This window comes from Trachemys scripta, chromosome 1 (genome assembly GCF_013100865.1).
Source record: "Trachemys scripta elegans isolate TJP31775 chromosome 1, CAS_Tse_1.0, whole genome shotgun sequence".
Taxonomy (NCBI): Eukaryota; Metazoa; Chordata; order Testudines; family Emydidae; genus Trachemys; species Trachemys scripta.
In genome coordinates, this window is record NC_048298.1 from 254,670,982 (window position 1) to 254,691,133 (window position 20,152).

Here is a 20,152-nt window from a genome sequence, read left to right on the forward strand (position 1 = left end):
AATGAGATATCAAACTATTCTGTTTAGTAACAACCAACATGGAAGGTTAGGAAGAGAATGCAAACAAATTTTCTCCCAAAATGTATGATTTATTGTTTTATATATGATAAAACTATGCTAAAAACAGACAACACAAGAAATAAATTTAGCCTACTTTTCAGAAAATTAAAATTCACACGCATCAGACAAAGTGGATATTCACCCACTAAACCTTATGCTCCAATATGTCTGTTAGTCTATACAGGACTCTGTCACTTTTTACAGATCCAGACTAACTCGGCTACCGCTCTGGTACTTCAGAAAATTAGTGAGTCCACTGAGAAACTTATAACATGAGAGTTTTGACAGATGCTATTGTCTACTTCACAGGGGTGATATAAAGATTAATTAATGTTTCAAACTGCTCTACAAAGTAGATTGAATAAATATATTGGTGATAATTGTTTATTGTTATCTGTCCAAGTCTCCAGTTGAGGAGGAAATTCACTGTGATGCTGGAAACAGTCCTAGGGTTACTGTGAGCTCTAGGGTTACTGCAGAATAGAATAGAACCAGCAAATGAAGTGTCAAGGCTTGATGCCACTGTTTAATTTTATTAATTTAAAAATTGATAGTATCCTTGAAATAAATACACCGACCTACTATTTTAAAGCTTTGTATGAGACAGCGAAGAAGTTAAAACAATTGTAGGGCCTAAACATATGGAGTTTGATTCATGGATTAATTATTTAATCTTTGGAAAAGCAGGCAACGGTTTGTCAAAAACATGACATACAGCATTGTGTATATACTGTGACATTGATATAAAGATAGATGTTTTCATTTCTGAAATGGATATATTTTTTGCCTTTCATCTCTTCATGGGCACTCTAAGTCCATCAACATTCACTTGTCAATCTTTGACATTTAATTAAGAAGTTTTTTGTATCTAACATTAAGTGGAAAATAAATGCACCTTCAATTTCTGGGGATGTAAGTTAACAAGGAGTTAGAGTTTTATCTTGGAAGAAATACACACACAAAGACGCACACATACTCATATACAGAACACATTGACTGACCCTTAAAAAGGAACAATTAGGAGAAAAATGTTTACTTCCCCCACCCCCTCCCCCACCCATGATCTGTGAAATGAGGATATTCCTTCTTCTATTCTCTCATATTTTGTTTGCCTTGTCTATTTAGATTGTAAGCTTTTCAGGGCAGGGACTGTTTCTTACTATAAGTTTGTCAGCAGCTTACACAATATTGCTTGTTTTTAGTGAGGGCTTCTTGGCACTATTGTAAGCTAATTTCTCTTTCTTTACATGGGAGTCTGGGGGGAGATTAAATTACTAAATACAAAAAAAAATAAGGCTGATTAAAATAGTTATTAAATAAACAGATGCTTAAAATTACTCTGCAACCAGAGAATGTGTTTAAAACTGCAACACGACAGTCCTACCTCATATTACAATATTTCAACTATTAGGTCCCTCAGTCAAACTCTGTGTCATTCAGCTGCTTTTTAGTTTGCTTCATCCATTTATCAATATAAGGAAGAGTGGGAATTAAACCCCAGAGAAACAGAAATATGACCCATCTTTCCATTTTTCTTGCTCTACATTAGGGATCGGCAACCTTTGGCATGTGGCTCGCCAGGGTAAGCACCCTGGCAGGCCAGGCCAGTTTGTTTACCTGCTGTGTCCACAGGTTCAGCCGATCGCAGCTCCCACTGGCCGCGATTCGCTGCTGCAGGCCAATGGGGACAGCGGGAAGTGGCGGCCAGCACATCCCTCATCCTGTGCCACTTCCTGCAGCACCCATTGGCCTGGGACAGCGAACTATGGCCAGTAGGAGCCGTGATACTTACAAAAATTATATTTCAAAAGTCTATTAGAAGATTTAAAATACATACAAAGTATAACATCAGGTGGCCAACAGCACCTTGGGGTTTTACAGTAACCACTTTATTATTTTCTTTTCCATTAGTATTGAATGTTTTGAAAGATTTAGCATGATCACAAAACAACCACATACCTATGGTTCAATAGCAGCACACCATTACCTTATCCCGTTATTTATGAGAAGCCACTGACTATAGTCAATTTAATATAATAGTAATGGACGAACGGCCAAATCCACTTACCACAATGTGTTTGTACATTGTTTTCTCCCATGTTTCCAGGGAAGATCTGAAAGTTTTCTCTGTTCAGCTGAAAATGTTATTTATTATGTTAAACCAGTAATTCATCATGGCCGAGACATTCTACCACTGTTTAGTTGGATTAAAACATCATTGGACAGGTATCATGATTTGCAGAACACCAAATGTGCCAACAGACTCCAGTCACATTAAGAAGATGCAGATTAGGATAAAGTTCATTGCAATACCTGTAACGTAGATATAAATTCCCATCTTTAGAAAATTCAGTCTTATTTTGTACATGTTCTAATTCATGATGCTCAACTACTTTGCTTAGATAAGTTTACCACAATCATCTCCAAAGTAGACCAGTAGTATTCCTTAGAGGCTAATACACTAATTCACTCTTAAAGAACTTAAATAAGTGGCGGTAGAATCATGGGACTTACAGTCAGCAATTTGCAGGATTCTCTTCACTTCCCCGCTTCCTGATCCTCCACAACCATCCTCATCATCACAGTCTCCACTGCCTTCTTCATCCATACTTACACCACTGCCCGTTTGTAGTAGGCCCCACTTCTCATGTTTAGGAAATGATTTGCCCTGCAACCGCTGCAAGCACAAAATAAAATACGCCAATTATCAACAGAGATGAGATAGATTCAAAAGGTTCAGAAATTTAGTTTGGATGAGCACCCAAAAGTTCACATGCTTCTCTAATATCCAAACCTCCAGTCTGGAAATCAGGTTGCTGGACTGACAAGATCAGGCAATTTTGTTATATTTACTGAACGTTTCTGGATTCCAGCCAGCCTACTTCAGGTTATTTGGGGCTCGCATTTCTAATACCACCATAAGCAAATGCAGAGGTGCCCAAAGGTGTATATTTTAAAAATTGATCATGGGGACTGAGCTCAGAACCCAGATTTCCTCAGTTGGAATTGCTGATCTACCAGACTGGGCAAGTCAGTTCGACTCTCTGCCTCTTGCCCATATATAAAATGTAAACATTAATATTTATAGTAGTTTAGTGATTAATTAGTAGTATTTATTCACATATATACACTCAACTTTGGAGATTAATGGCATTTACATAGCACTTTTCACTTTTTTGAGCTTCAGAAAAGATTCAGATCAGTACATATTCCAGATTAAGTTGTAATTTCTTATTTTATCTGAAATTACATATAGTAATTCATATAACAGTACCAGGGCCAGGGCATCTGCTCATGTAAATTGGTACTGTTCCATTGACTTCTATGAAGTGGCACCAATTTACACTAGCTGAGGCTCTGTCCCTTGGATTCTTTATTACAATAGTCGACAATTTTTCCTCCCTCTTAAAGCAGTTAAGGTATATATTAGTTACTTCATCATTTCAGCAGTTCACACTTGGGGTAAAATTTTTGAAAGCAGTCTTTAAATTTTTCACATTCAAAATTGTTTGGTGAAGATGGCAGGTTCATAGTTCTGGGCATCAGATTTTTGGATTCAAATTACTACTGCAAAAAGTAATGTGACCCTTAAATGAGCACAAGAACTTAGTACTTCAACCACACTTCTACGAGACCAATGTCCCATCACATCATGCCTGGGGCATTAAGTTCAATGTTGACTCAGCGGCATGAGTACCCCCATGTTGACTCATCACCAACAAATCCTGCCACAGAGTGGTTTTTTTTGTATAACTCCTCTATGTATGTTACTGTTGAGGTTCAACACCACTAAATTTGAGAGATTTACAAGATCACAGCTTGAGATGTGTTTCTCCTTTATATCCTATATCTGTGTCCATCTTAAAAGAGGATTGGATTAAGACTTTATATTTTCCCAAGTTGTCTAAATACTAGCCTACAGTAATAATGTTTGTGTTCTCTAATCTTTCCACCTACAGCACAGCACTATCCTAGTATTTGAGTCAGGAGAACCCAAGGGTCCCTCTGAAATTGCTTTAACTATAAATTTGACATTGGAAAAAAGATGCCTTGCAACCCTATCAAAACTTTTCTTTGAATTTATGTCAGTTAGTAGTGATTAAGAAGTGAAAGAACAATTGAGCCTTTTTTATTTTGGTTTCTTCTTCAAGTTATTTGCTTAATTATACAAAATGAAGAAATCCACCCCTCCATATAAATTCACATCTCTCTCTCTCATTGGTTGTTCTCTACAAAGCATGGCTCAGTCCTAATAAAAAAAGTTCTTTATTCAGTGTTAAGATCTTTGTGCTTCTTAAAAGCTAGTCTTATTTCACTAATGAGATTATAAGTAAATAATTTTAGGGACATTTTATGTTTATTTTGTTCTGTTGCATATTTTATAAAAAGCTGTAATTTAAAGGGGAAAGGAAAAACAGTTTATTATTGGAGATTTTCTGATTATATACACTTAATGAATACCACAATTGGACAGTAATGACAATACCTTGCCACTATGTGAAAGTCAGAAAGGATCTTGACTTAATTTGGAAAACAAGCAACAGAACATTGTGTCTTATCCTCTTTGGTGTATCCTTTTTGTAAGTAATGTACCCAGATAATTTTTATCCAAGCATTTAAAAAGAGCTGGCAGTGAAGGTCTCTAGACCATTGATGTTGATTTTTAATAAGTCTTGGAACACTGGGGAAATTTCAGAGGCCTGGAAGAAACTAATGTTGTGCCAATATTTAAAAAGGGAAAAGGGGAATTAATAGGCCTGTCATTGACATCAATGACAGGCAGGATCAGTTGATATAGCTCTTGATTAATAAAGAATTAATAGAAGGTAATATAATGAATATCAATAACTAACTTGTCAAACCAACCTGACACCTTTTTTATTGTGATTACAAGTTCGGTTGATAATGTAATACAATTAATTGTAATACACTCAGATTTATTAAAGGCATTTGACTTGGTACCACACAGCATTTTGATTAAGAAACTAGACTGATACAACATCAATGTTGCACATTGAAGTAGATTAAAAATTATCCAACGGGTCTCAAACTGTAATTATAAATGGAGAATCATCATCATCAAGTGGATATGTTTCTAATGAGGTCCCACAGGGATTGGTTCTTGTTCCCATTCTATTTAATTTTTTAATCAGTGTCCTGGAAGAAAACGATTTCTGATAAAATTTGCACATGATACAAAGATTGAAGGAGTGGTAAATGATGAAGCGGGCAGACCACTGCTACAGAGTGATCTAGATCATTTAGTAAACTGGACATAAGCAAAAAAATATTAATTTTACTACGGTAATAAGGTCATAATGTAAGGTCATACAACTAGGAACAAAGAATGTAGGCCATGCTTACAGAATGGGAGACTAACCCAGGATGCACTGACTTTGAAAAAGACTTAGGGTCATGGTGAATAATCAGCTGAACATGATCTGCCAGTGAGAGGGCTAATGCAATCCTTGGACAGATAGCCAGGGGAATCTCAAGAATGATTAGGGAGGTAATATAACCTCTGTATTTGGCACTGGTATAATCACCAGTGCAACTGCTCTGGTGTCCACACTTCAAGAATGATGTTGATAAATTGGAGATGGTTCAGAGAAAAGTCACAAGAAGGATTAGAAAACATGCTTTATAGTGACAAACTCAAGGACCTCAATCTATTTAGCTTAACAAAAAGGTGGCTAGGGGGTGAAATTATCACAATCTAAGAGCCAGAAGGAGTAAGAATGTAGTAGCTACTGGGTTAGAGAGTTACCTGGGAGAACCACTTTCAAATTGCAAGTCCAACAAATATGGAACAGCTTCAGCTGAAGAGAGACTCATCCCAGAATACAAAAGCTAACCCAAGGGTTAGGACACTGCACTGGACCGGAGGAAACATGAGTGCTAGTCCCTTCTCCAAATCAGGCAGAGTGAGGATTTGAAACTGGGTCTCCCACATCCCAGGTGAGTGTTCTATCCCCATTATCTTCCATGGCTTAGGTGTGCGCTGTTAATGTCTATCAGATCAGGCCCCGTAGGCACGACTGGCAGAAGAATGCCTTCTTGAGAATCCTGCCAGGGCTTAGTGTAGGCCTGGGACATAACTCACTCCCATATTAAATTAGCCTTGACCAGCCGTGGGTGAAACTCAGGGAGTTCACCACTAAAATTGAAAAAAAGAATGTCCTGTTGCTAACAAAGCATAGATTTACTTGGCATATGTATTCTGCGTGTGTTGCTAATAAATGGAGTTTAAAGCACAGCTGTGTAAGGCTCTTTCACTGGAAAAAGGTCCCGCAGACCCATAGAGCCCTGAGGAAAAGGGCAGGTACCTAAATTAACCAGGTTTCTTCCTGAGCCCTGTGGGTAAATGTAGGTGCCTTACTCCCAAAGCCCTCAGGGAAAAAAAAAAAAAAAGAGTGGAGGTGCCTAAATTGACAGGGTCACACCTTAAGCACTTGGTAGGGTATTGGCAGAAGCAGCTCAGCAACATCAGGTTTTGGGCAACTTTGCTAAGTTAAAGTTCTGCAAATTTTATTTGTCAAATAAATGTGGAGACTCCAGCCTGGGGAGCACAGGCCACTGGTTACACAGAGGTGGGAGATCACTGTGCAGCTTCCTTACCCAGGGCATGGATTCAGCAGTGAGGCTGTACCCAACCCTGACAGCACAAGGACGGGGCCCCAGAAACATCCCAGGGCCCTGACCCTCCATGCCAGGTGTACCAGGTGTGGGCAGGCAGGCTCAGCAAGGCAGGATCCAAGTGGGGAAGCAAAGAAATCTATGGGAGACAGTAATTCTGTACATGCACGGTTGTGCAGCTTCTAACAATCATGTGTCTCTGCTCAATGTCAAACCCTCAGATTTCAAGCATCTCCTCAGTTGTAGACTGGAATCCTTTAGATCTCCTAGATGTTACAGAGCTCATTATTATACCAAGGTGAAGTTACAGCTGCATTTCACCAATATATTTCATCAGAGGTACTATTGAAGGGGAAGTCTGTCCTCTGTACAACAGCCAGCATCCCCTTTTCAGTCTTATTATACCTTTTGATATCTTAGAGATATTTGGCTAAATAATATTAGTTCCTGTTGGCCCAAACCACTTTCATATCTTACCACTTTCAATAAGCAGTTCCTCTTCCAAGACGACTTTTCTCTATAGCTTTAATGGTCATGCATTGGCAAGATAGTTGACTTTAGCCTCAAAAACCAGTTTCCCAGCTTAATAAAAATACAGAAGTGATATTTTCCCTAATTTCCTCCTAGCACGACTTCTACTCTATATGAAATATGTTTTGATAAGTCAAAACCAAATTGATACATGTGTGGTAGGATACTTGGTGTATGTGTGATAAAACTGCATATCCAGGGTAATTTATTCCAAGAAAAAATTCATATAAATAGGAGACAGATCCTCAGCTGGTATATCAGTATGTTTCTAATGACTCAATGGAGCTACATCAATTTATACCAGATGAGGATTTGGACCCATATCTTTAAATATTTTTGTGAGGGTGCAAGACTTAATTGAGGAGGAGAGAAAAGGAAGAACTAGATTAAATATGGCTATATCTACACTGCACACTTTTCAGCCGGGTCTATTTTCCATATGAGCTTTTTAGACAAGGGGCTGTCTTGTTACAGGTTTGTATAGCACCCAGGACAGTGGGAGGTTAATTGTTAGCTATAGGCCACTGTAAAATAAAGATTGCAAATATTTGAAAATCTTCATAGTGTTCTTTCAAACCTTTGCAGGCTGACAATATACATACATCCATGCATACATCCTGCTAAGAATTTATCCAGATAACAGTTTGCAAAATGACACTACACTAAGTAAAAGAGAACACAGCAATGATGCACAACACCTGAGAATGAAAATATCTAGATATCTATACAAAGTTTTGGACAAAACATTTCTAAAAACAGTACCCTTATAGAAAACTGATTAACAAACAAACAAAAAACCTAGTAAATGAGAACTATTTATGCAAATTTAGCTCTGAATTCTAGGTGAAATCCATGAGGAGTTTTGCCTGAATAAGAACTTCAGGTATTAGCACCTTATATGCTTCTGTAGTTCCTTTGTATTATTTCTTTGCCATCACTGATCTTTGCAACAGTTCCTAATTTAGTAGCAACTGTAGATTTCATTAACATTTCACCTAACTGTGATATTCCAGTAGCCACCTCGCTCCAATTTGACAAATGATTTCTCTTTCTTTATGGACCTTTGGACACTTTTCAGTCCATGTCACAGTGTTTAATTCTAAGTCAATTTGAATTAATTTTGCAAATAAGACAATATAGCAAAATGTATCAACTAAAAGCATAATCCAAAGAATAACAAGCGTACCTCAGGCTGATAAGAAGATCTGCAGCAAACTTGCAGAAGAGTATATGTAGAAAAGATCAATATGAACCTCAATTTGGATATTTCTTTTAAATAATCATGACAAGAGATTAACTTAACTTTGTTTATTTTGTTTTGTTTTTCAGTTAAAATGATTATTTGCATAATCTAGTTATGGCTAAACTGCTTTGACCTTTTTGATATTCTGTACATTTTTATTGGATTATTGTTTTGGTGTCTGTGCTTGTTTATTACTTCACTGATCTGCTGCTGAAGGGGCATATGCCAATCAAAAGGAGGACTTCAGCACTTTACTTCTCCCTTTATACAAAGGCGTACATCACATATTCTATTAGAGGGTGACCAGACAGCAAATGTGAACAACTGGGACAAGGGGTGGGGAGGTAATAAGAGCCTATATAAGAAAAAGACCCCAAAATTAGGACTGTCCCTATACAATTGGGACACCCTACTCATATATAATTCTCATGACAGAATAAATTTAAATCACATATTACACAAAAGAAGATCCATTCTCATGACTATAGCTTGTAATGAAAATGGGAAACAAGGACAAAGCACCAATTCTTGGTTTCATTTCTAGATTATCAGTCCATGGTCGATAGTATGTGATTGAGACTAGAGGTATGTGAAATCACCACAAAACTAAAGTATCAGAGGGGTAGCCATGTTAGTCTGGATCTGTAAAAGCAGCAAAGAGTCCTGTGGCACCTTATAGACTAACAGACGTATTGGAGCATGAGCTTTCGTGGGTGAATACCCACTTCGTTGGATGCATGTCACAAAACTAAAGGCTTGTCTAAATGACAAGTTACTGCAGGCAAGCAGAGGTTTGAATCTACACAAGTTTGCCATGCATTAACTTGCTGTGTGGACACTGCTACAATTCAGTAAAAGTTCCAGAGAATGACTTGCACGCAGCAACTTGCTGTGCAGACAAATCCTAACATTCATATCCTATACTGAATTCATAGTGCTTCCACAAATTGCCATGCAGTACATTCTCTAGGTGACTTTAAATGTTGTGGAAACTGAACACAGAACTTCAGTTTTGAACAGGATTGAGTGGAGCAGTTGCTGTTAATATGTGAGAATATGGGCCTGTCTGCTGAGATAATAAAAAAATCTCAAAATTTGTTTGGAAGGCAGGGTCTTGGGCTGCAGGGAGCTGCAAGCAGCAGTCCACACCAGGGTCTGGTGTCTATTTTGTTGGAGCTATCTAATCTAAATACTAATTGCAAACTCCTTGTGCCTTAATAAAAATGCCACCACAAGAGTTAGATGGTAAATGCCACACAATTGAAGACATATAGTGTTGGCAACTCTCGCAATTTTATCATGAGTCCCACAATATTTGATGTTTGTGTTAAAGCTCCATCTGCCTGAATAAACAGATTTAAAATGAATGCTGAGATTAATTCAAAGTTATTTTCTGGCCCTCCTACTTATTAAGAAACCCTTATTAATATGTTTAAGGACTCTAATCCAGAAGACAAATAAAAAGATCATTTTTTTAAAGTCTCCGTGATTATGAACACGTGGGGTTTACAGTCCTGCATATGGCATTGGTTCTTATATTGGCTGAGTATTTCCTGTGCCCAGGAAAATCTGAAGCTATTTTGACTCCATTTTTCTAGGAATGTAGTTACCAAAACAGTAAGACAGATATTCCAGTGGCTCGGTAAACTGTGTGGTTGCCCCTAGGATAAGTTACTCAGTAGGCGAGACTCTGAAGGTATCAGGCATCAACTCAGAATCACTACTGCTGCCTTCAAGACCCTCATTGCCTTCTCTCAGACATCAAGAGGCATTGTAGCAGCTTTCTTCTCCTTTCTTCTGGATTTTGCTACACACCACGTATGTGAGGAATGAGCTCCCACACCAGCCCTGGAGGCACATCAGAGGAAGGAAGCAGAACTCCGAGTCTGAGCAGAGCCAGAGGCACAGGAACTATTGCGCAAGCAGCAAGACACCAAACTGCTAGGATCAGTGGAGCAGTAGATGAGTGCGGGGGAGTAATTGCTGGGTGTTTAGCTGCGGGCTGTCAGTCAGTCTTAGGACATGACAGGAGAAGGGGTGATTGTGTTTGGGAAGGTTTATATAGGAAAAGCCTGTCAATTTCTGGCTTTGCCTCCTTTTGTGAAGGAAGTGGAACTCCCTAGGCATCTCCCTCATTACCTCAGAAAATAGATGGATCAGCTCTGTCAGAAAAATCTGCATTTCCTCCCAGATATTTTAATTAAAAATGGCACTGACCATTGTATCTTCTTTTCCTTTCTATTCCGTTCTTCCTCCCACTAGGCATTTTGTTGAGTGGTTTCTCCATGAGGGGGGAGTTCAGTGGATTCCCTGTGCCTGCTACTGCTCTGTTCCCATAAAAAGGCAGAATGGGAGGCAGTATGAGGAAGGTAGCAGTAGAGAAAAGAATAATCATGAACCCTCCCTGACCTCCTCTCAGATGTAATGGTGGGAGGCTGAGCTTTCCCCATCCAGGCTGGATGAGGGGGTAACAAGAAGCAACTCCTAAAATGCCACCATCATGCAGGCCTTAGACATTCTACAGAATGCGAGACTATATATCCAGCAGCGATTAGAGAGGGAGCAGGGGCAACCAGTAGAAAAAGAGGCCATGGCATTCAAAAAGCCTCAGAAGAGGTGGCAGGTACCATGTGGGGTTCCTGAACACTGCTGGACCAACATCCCACTCGTGAATTGGAGCCCAACTCTTTCTTTGCCTCACAATTCTGTTCAGCTACACTGCATGAAATTAAGGACTTACTGCATAATTTAAGTCTAATATGTCACACTATACAGAACCTTGTCTTAAGGAAACTGCTCCTGAGAGTCTGTTGCTCTTGTGTCATTAATATTATTTGATTGAGTTGTGACTAATCATATAAATTTGGGGCACTAGAATTATTTAATCCCCTCTTGACTATACAGCCAAAGAACTGATTGAATTTCAGTCAGTTTGAGGCCTACATTCCTAAATTTAGGCCTCCGAGTGCTTTATTAAATCCTTCCTAACTTCTGCATATAGCTGGGGAAATGAATTCATTTCCATCTCTTTGACATTATAATTAAGCCTCACATTTATAGTTTTATAAATGGAACGCAGCACCCTGAGAAAGACCAAAAAGTGTTTCCCCTCACCCCCTTCCTATTTTCAGTTGAGATATCAGAGCATTTCACTCACAGCAGTGGTACAAGTGGTTATTGTCTGGAGAAAAAGACATTTAAAAAAAAACAACAAAAAGGAGGTTCCAGTAAAGGTGAGAATAGATAGATGAAGGAAGCAGCTGCAGTATGCAGCATGCAGCTTATTTTTGGCCCATTTCAAGATGACAGTTCTTCTTACACCCCAGAAAAAACTCTGACCCATTATCCAAATTTAAGCAGGAAATCAGGAATGGAGGGCAAGGGAACACAGAGTCTGGCTGTCCACATGAAGACAGGTGCTGGTCTTCCAGAAACTGGAAAGGAGGATTTTTCTGGGGGACAACTCCTTTTGGTGCTGATTGATATAGTCACTGGGTGCTAACATAATGGAAGATGATGCTGACCTGGAAAAAAGTGTCCATTAGACCATAGCAGTCAGAAGGAAGGCCATAATGCTTATTTCTTATCTCCACAGCAGCTGTGTAGGAGAAACTCACAGTGCAGTCATGCCCTGTTTCACATCTTGCCAAGCACCTTATTTTCTGAAAGGAAGGGAGTAGGATGATGTTGCAATAGGAAGCAAAAAGGTCACAAATAGCAAAGAAGCTGGTTATGATTCAAACACGATCTCCTTTCACACTTGACAGGCAACAAGCAGCAGCGACACTGATAGAGATTCTGTGTGCCTTACTATGGCTTTATAGAGATGCCAAGAAGCTGATGAATATTGATAATGCTGTTAGCAGCTAAATGATAATGCTTGAGGGAAAGAATTTCTCCAGGGTCCACTAGTAAGGCAGGTAATATTGACTACAGGAGATACTGCAAAATAATCAACAAATTAATGTGAGAGAAGATCAGTAAGTCCTGTCAATTCCTTGATCCAGGACTTTAAATACTAGTGCTTTGTTGCCTAGGGAAAATAAGGATCTTTGTGCACTGTGAAGGCTGGCTTACAGTTACTGGGCACATGGAAGATGGACTTGGTCCACAAGCCATTTTTAGATATGCCACTTGTGAGCAGTGGCATAATGAGAATAAGCAGGCAAAAGCGGCAGTGAACAGAGTGAAATGTCCTTTTTGGAGAGATGCCTTAGGTTTCAAAGACATCTGCACAGATGATGGAAGATTGTCTGCAAGATAGCTCTATTATGTCTACCACCACAGAACCATGACAGCATGTTTAGCTCATGAGGGACTTGTGACCTGCACTTAAATAGCTATGCTTTATCTTTCTAATCCATCTGCATGTGTAAAGTGCCTACCATTGTAGTATCTAGGTCTTGCAGACGGCCGACAAGAAGATAGCAGCAGTTTACACAAAGCACTATCCAGTGTGCAAGCCGAGTGGGCCGGGAGTATAACAAGTGTTTTTCTGTGATGGATTTACAAACTTGCCCGATCACAGCAAAGTATGAGAGGTTCAAATATATATAGCAGACACCTGTTACAAAAATCAGTGATGCAAAACAGAAGATAGAATGTGACACTTCATCTCAATCTACTGCTTAGAATTCCATTTATTGGACCCTAAAGAAAGTCTGTGAAATCTTAGCAAAAAATCACTGAAAGAATAAGTAGCCCCAAAAAATTGTTAATATACTTAACAAGATCCCTATAAAAATCAATGTCTCAACGAACAAAACCACCACCTATGCAACCTAAAATTAGTTTGTGGACTATATACACAAGAGTGCTTCCCATATTTTTTTTTTTTAAATATAGACATTTACCAAAAAATACAAAAGGTTCACTCACCAACAATTGCTCCCTTTTTATTGTTCATTAGAGAATAATTTAATTGCTCTGTAAAATGATCTGGGAGAACATACCAGTAAAAAAATTGGATATAGAACTAGTTTCTACTCCAGAACAAAAAGCAATTTTAATTTACCCTGCACTAACCACAACAGTGTTGATATTAATACACTGGGAGGAGGAGCGTTACTTTTGTAGAAATTCCTTCAAATATAGAGGTAATCCAAAAGAATCCATAAATAATTACCAAACAGTAAACTCCTTGGAGTAGAGATTACCTCTACCTCACTGAACAAAACCCCTCATACTGTGCCAGAGCCCTGTATTTCAGAACACCACTGGCTCCATTTTATAACAAGAACTTGTGCAGCCCTTTTTGCTGCTGACCATGTGCTAAAAAGACACATGCACTCACACACACTTACAGTTGTTGGCATCTGTGGAGATAACCCTGCTTCAGGAGGATTAGGTATGCTAATACAGGGCCCAGTATACCAATGGATTCAGGAGGACCTGAATCCACAAGAGGACTTAAGCATTAACATTTAGTCATTTAGAAACTTATTGGTACAACCACCCAATCCACAAAGCTTGAGTTAGGCACCTACACTCCCTATGTCATGCATGGGGAGAGACAACTGAAAATGATCCACAAAAGTCAGCACACTGGACAGGGAGCTGCCAAAGATAATCAGAGATGCCAATAAGAGGGGTCTGTCCTAAACCCTGCTCCTCCCATAGAATTCAGCACCTAAATCCAGACTGCAGGGAAATGCCTAACTCTGCTAGTGATCTACAATCAGGAACTCCTTTCCCAGAGTCAGGTGTTTGTTTCTTGTGAAAATGAACTGGGTTCCTACCTCACGCCGCACAAAGTGATTGGAAGAGAAGGATACGGTGACTGCATTTATGTAAGATATGCAAGACCCAGGTTCAATTCCCCCTTGTACTGGAAGGGGAGGAAGGATTTGAACACTGTCTCTTCACAAGAGTGGGCTAGGAGATATTCTGATGCCACACTGTCTCAATCTCTCCTGTTGAAGCTGTTCCACTATGGATAAATAATTAACAAGTCATTGGAGTGGGGAGATTGGATCCTGGGTTTCCCCATCTCCCAGGTGAGTGCTGTAATCACTGGGCTAAAAGTTATAAGGTGGGCACCACCACATGACAGGTTTTGAATGGAACCTGGTCCAGTAGTTGGCCTCTGAGCACACCTAGCAGATTGCACCCCAAGGCAAAGATAGTGCTCCTCCCCCTATATGCCCCTGGTTTGGGGATTGCACTCTGTCTAAAGTGAGATACATGCATCTGGGAGCCTAGAGTGAGGCAGCACCTTATGACCATAGGCAGAAACTTAAGACCCTAGGGAATTTTTTTTTTTCTCTGTAAAAAGAGTAGGTGCGTACAGGGTTAGGTGGCAGCCGAGCAGGCATTCTGTGGATTGCACTGGAGCCTGAAACTGGGACTTCAGCACCTAAGAGGTTTAGGAACTTAAATACCTTTGTAGATCTGGGCCAAGGTGCTTTATGTAACAATTGTCACACGTTGTATAGAATCATTGTACTACATACTGCCTATTTTTTGGTGACATTCACCTTTATGTAAATGTCCAGCACGAGGTCATTAAGGGCTTGTCTACACTGGCAAGTTTTTTTGAAGACACTAATGTCACCAAGGGAAAAAAAAATCTACAACAGCAAAGTCGCCAATGCATGTCTACATTTGCTCCCTCTGTCGACAGATTGTGTCCACATTTGGGGCACCTTTGTCGATAGTGAGAGCAATGGACTGTGGGTATGTATCCCACAGTGCCTGGTGACACTATCCATCGCCAGGTGTTGTGGGAATTCAGAAACTGAGTACGGAGCATCCTGAGATGTGCAAAATGTACCATCATGCATTGCTTTGTGTCCCACCCCTCCAAAGGTCTCTGGCTTCCTTTTGCACCATTTTTCCAACTGTCATTCTTTTGTAGTGCGCGCTAGCATCTGCAGTGAGAAAGGATGGATCCCGCACTTCTCTCTTATGCGCAGTTAGCTTTTGTGAGGACATCGCGCATGGCAGCAGAGTTACTTTCAGAGTTACTCGCAAAGTTAGCAGAGGATGAATCACAGTCACCTGGGTGTGATAAGGACGGCAGCAACTTATCAGTGCTTTGTGCATTCATAGAGCAGCTGCTTATGGTAGACCGTTGCTTTTGGGCTAGGGAAACAAGCACTGATTGGTGGGACCTCATTGTCATGCAGGTGTGGGATGACGACCAGTGGGTACAGAACTTTAGGATGCATAAAGCAACCTTCATGGAGCTATGTGCTGAGATAGCTCCTGACCTGCGTCGCAAGGACGCCAGATTCAGAGCTGCCCTTTTGGTAGAGAAGCATGTCACAATCACTGTGTGGAAGCTGGCGAATCCAGACTGCTACCAGTCAGTCGCAAATCTGTTTGGAGTAGGAAAGTCCACTGTTGGGGCTGAATTACTCCAAGCGTGCAGGGCAATAAATTGCATCCTGCTGCACAGGACCATGACTCTGGGAAATGTGCATGAAATAGTGGATGCTTTGCAGAGATGGGTTTCCCTAACTGTGGTGGGGCGATTGATGGCACACACATTCCAATTTTAGCTCCAGACCACCTTGCGTCTGGATACATCAAGAGGAAGGGATACTTCTCCATGGTGTTGCAGGCACTTGTGGATCACCAGGGGTGTTTCACAGACATCAATGCAGGCAGGTCTGGAAAGGTGCATGATGCACACATCTTCAGGAACGGTGGCCTGTACAGAAAGCTGCAGGCAGGGAATTTCTTTCCAAACCACAAGTTCAAGTGTGGGATGTGGAAATGCCCATAGTAATCCTGGGAGACCTGGCTTACCACTTACCCCCTGGCTCATGAAACTTTACACAGGGCATCTGGACAGCAGCATGGAACGTTTTAACAACAGGCTGAGCAGGTGCCGTGTGGTAGTTGAATGGGCCTTTGGCTGTTTGAAAGCTCACTGGAAGTGTTTAAATGGCAGGCTAGACCTTACCAATGATAATATTCCCATGGTCATAGCCATGTGCTGCACTTTGCATAATCTGTGTGAATCTAAGGGTGAAATGTTTGCTCAGGTGTGGAGCACTGAGGCAGAGCGTTTGGCTGCACAGTTTGAACAGCCAGATGCTAGGGCTGTCAGAGGAGCCCAAAGGGCTGCTATTAACACCAGAGAGGCTTTGAGGAACCACTTTGACAATGAGGGAAAGTAACACGTCTGCTTTGGAGTTGCTTCCCTGTTGCATCCATGTACAATTTTGGGGCCCAAGATCCGTGCAACACAGTGCTTTAGAAGCCTCTTCCCGAGTGTGAATTGATTGCTATGCACTTTTGTAGAACACAGAATAAAAATGCTGTACCCTTAAACACCTGAGGCTTTATTTATTGTTAAAAAGAGGAAAACCTCACAACGGTGTGTAGCTCCAGCTATCACTGTGCAATCTGTGAGAGGGGGTGGAGTGATAGGGAAACTCAGGAGTGCTGTGAAGTGAAAAGTAATGTGTGGGCATAGAAGGGGGTGGGGTTGGCAAAGAATTGTGCATCTGCTGCAGTGGTGCTCAAAATCGAGTCTGCTCAGTCTGCAGCTGTATCAGAGACTTGTGCATCTCTGTCTGATCCTCCATAACTTTTATCATCCGCTCTGTCACTTGCCTAGCAAAAGCAGCATTCTCTTTTCTGTCCTGCCTTTCGGCTTCCCAGCACTCTCTGCTCCCTGGTCTGTCTCTCATCACGCTGTATAACCCCATAGAACAGGTCTTCTTTTCTGCTCCTAGGTTTTTTTCTTATCTGCCGTAGCCGATCCGCGGGGGTGTGTGATGTGTTCTTCACGGTCTGTGCTGAACAGAAGAGTGATTGTTACATTCCAGCAACGACTGAAACATTTTAGTAAAAAGGGCATTTTGCTAGTATAAATCACTTTCTCTGTGAGACTCTAGGCAGACACACAGCTCCGTGAGCAACCCAATTATGGGGAGTTTCAAGAGTGGGGGAAGGCGGTTGTGCGTACAAATAAAAAAAGTCATGGCTTGCAGGGCACCTTAGCAGGGATCTCATTCCAAAATTATCCCACACTTTTTCACAGGCGGCCAACCTGCTGGCTGACATCTCGCTGCTGCGGGTGACCAGAGAAACCAGGGATCAGCTGCTGAATAGTTGTGGCTTCCATCCCGATCTATATGCAGCTCAGCTATGTGACGCTTTGGTCCCAGCTCCAGTGATTGCTAAATGGCACGGTACAGTTTCCTACAATGGGGGAAACTAACAAGGCTGCAACCCTTGGAATCTTTGGCAGATGATTAACAAGTTACTCTTGGAAACTTTCCAGAGCCTCTCTCTGGAGGATTCCCTGCAGGTCTCGATGTCCATCGACACTCTGCTTGGCCATGCAGATTAGCTACACAGGGCAATGTCCAGCTCACAGAAAACACTACCTGCATTTCTCTTTTTGAGTCCCTACACAAGCTACAGCAACTTACCTGGAGTATCATCTGCTTCCTGCTCCCTATTGAGCACTTCTGGAGTGGAGAAAAGTTCCTGGCTGCCTGCCCCACTGGGTGACCCTGCTGGGAGCACCATATCGTCTTCTAGCTCAACTTCTTCATCCAAAATTTCAGCCTCCGGGTTACCCCCACTTTCTGCTGCATTCAAAGTATCCACGGGGCAATCGGTGATGGAGGTGGGGTGACCACCGAGGATAGCATTCAGCTTCTTATAGAAGCGGCAGGTCTTAGGTGCACCACCAGAGTGATGGTTCGCCTCCGGCGCCTTATGGTACACCTGCCTCAGCTCCTTTATCTTCGCTCTGCACTGCTGCGTGTCCCGATCATAGCCGTTTTTACACAAGCCTCGAGAAATTTGCCCATGTGTCCCAATTCCTATGGGTCACTCGCAGCTGCGACTGAACTCATGTACTGATCAGATCCAACAACTCAGTGGTGGTCCAAGCAGGAGCGTGTTTGGTGCAATAGCCAGCCATGCTCACCTGGGAAGCTCCCCTGGGAAGCCAACAAGCAGCAAATGTGATTTAAAATTCCCGGGGCTTGCAAGCGGGAGGGGCAGGTTGCCTGCAGGGCAGCGGAGTTCAAACCGCAGCATGGGAATTGTGGGATACTTTCTGGAGGCCAATAAAATCGAAAAAACCTGTGGTGTCTACACTGGCTGTTTGTCGACAATAAAGGGAGGGAAAAGACAAAAGCCTCTTGCAGGGGTGGAAGTTTTTTTGTTGCCAATCTAGGCTTTTATTTATTTAAATAAATTATTTTTATTTTATTTTTTAAAAGTGACCTTGTGGTGTGTATGCGATTGCTATTTTTTTGCCAAAAGCCAGTTTTTGGCCAGAAAACTTGCTAGTGTAGACAAGCCCTTAAACATTGCTTTTGAGGATACAAGTGGTTCTAAGGCCCTGTGCCGGCCCTTTGAACAAGGTGAATTAAATCTCACCAAGGTTAAAACAAGGCCAAACACTTCACACAACTTGCCTCCCCTGTCTGTCAACAACAGCCTTTTCTTCTGTCCTTCACATCCAGGCTCCTCCTCCAGCTCTGTGTTGTTTTGCATAAAATGTTGCATATTAGGTAGGAAAGGCTAAACTTTTAAATCCTTTTTCATCCCCAAACTACATTGAAATGACATGCTGGTTGCCAACTCCTGTCTAAATATGCACCATGCCTATTTTTCTAAAACGTTAAGAACATTAAGGTTTCTTTTTCTTCTCATCACATTAAAAAAAAAACCTGTTCTCTGCTAAATGTAATATAAGTAGACCACTTACAATCAGAGCCCTTCTTACAATGGGTTTGATAGAACTAATCGATAGATCATGCAGGCTTTCTGCAGTTGTGATAAGAATGTTAACATTTCTCTGATAAGCTGGCTTCAAATTCAAAACGCTGCCTATGCATGTGCCTGCAACATTAGTTATTCAGATGCAATCAGGTAATAACCTACAGAATAATATCAAGTGGTAGCAGCCTTTTAAGATTCTTGGGAAAGCTTAGCTCATCCACCCTGCAGCTGTAATGTGCGTGCAATACTCTAATTATAGTAATCCTAATCTATGCAGACTATGTTATTAAATGTGACATATACTTTAATTGTTGACAGATGGTTTTGAACCCAGTATAAATATTTATAAGGTCAGATGTATTACTGTAGTGAACACACACACACATAAAAAAAATCAGGTATACTAGCCTCTCTCCTCTGAATCCTTTTTATATGTATATTCCATCTCAGGGTTTCCATTATTATAATTATTTTATTGTTCGGGTTATCTGAAATCTTTGAAAGCACCATCTCCTTCTTGGGGGAGAAAAAACAGGCAAGGAATATACAGTCACTGTGATTATTGTAGAAGTTAGAGAACTAACAGCACATCACATGGGCATTAACCTGCATATTACTGGTAGTTAGACATTTTCAAGTGTATTATTTGTGACTAACTATCTCGGTGTGGACTGATCACCTATATTTTCCTGTATAGAACAAACCAAACCAAACTAAAAACAATAGACGCCTTTACACCTCTAACAACAAAGTAGTACTTCAAACACTAATGATGGATGAAATAAATGGATTAGGGCAGGGGTCGGCAACGTTCGGCAAGCGGCTCGCCAGGGTAAGCACCCTGGCGGGCTGGGCCAATTTTATTTACCTGCTGACATGGCAGGTTTGGCCGATGGCGGCCCCCACTGGCCGCGGTTCGCCGTCCCGGGCCAATGGGGGCGGCAAGAAGCCGCGGCCAGCACATCGCTGACCCGTGCGGCTTCT

General features: G+C 41.1%; 1 protein-coding gene across 1 annotated transcript in view; it reads right to left on the reverse strand.

Annotated features, from left to right (window-relative positions):
* The window catches only part of GPC5 (glypican 5), a 1,030,278-nt gene that overhangs the window by 475,384 nt on the left and 534,742 nt on the right, over positions 1 to 20,152 (reverse strand). The window contains exon 7 of the mRNA XM_034758271.1: positions 2,575 to 2,737. Coding sequence (XP_034614162.1) covers positions 2,575 to 2,737 — 163 coding nt within the window. The remainder of the gene's footprint in view (positions 1 to 2,574; positions 2,738 to 20,152) is intronic.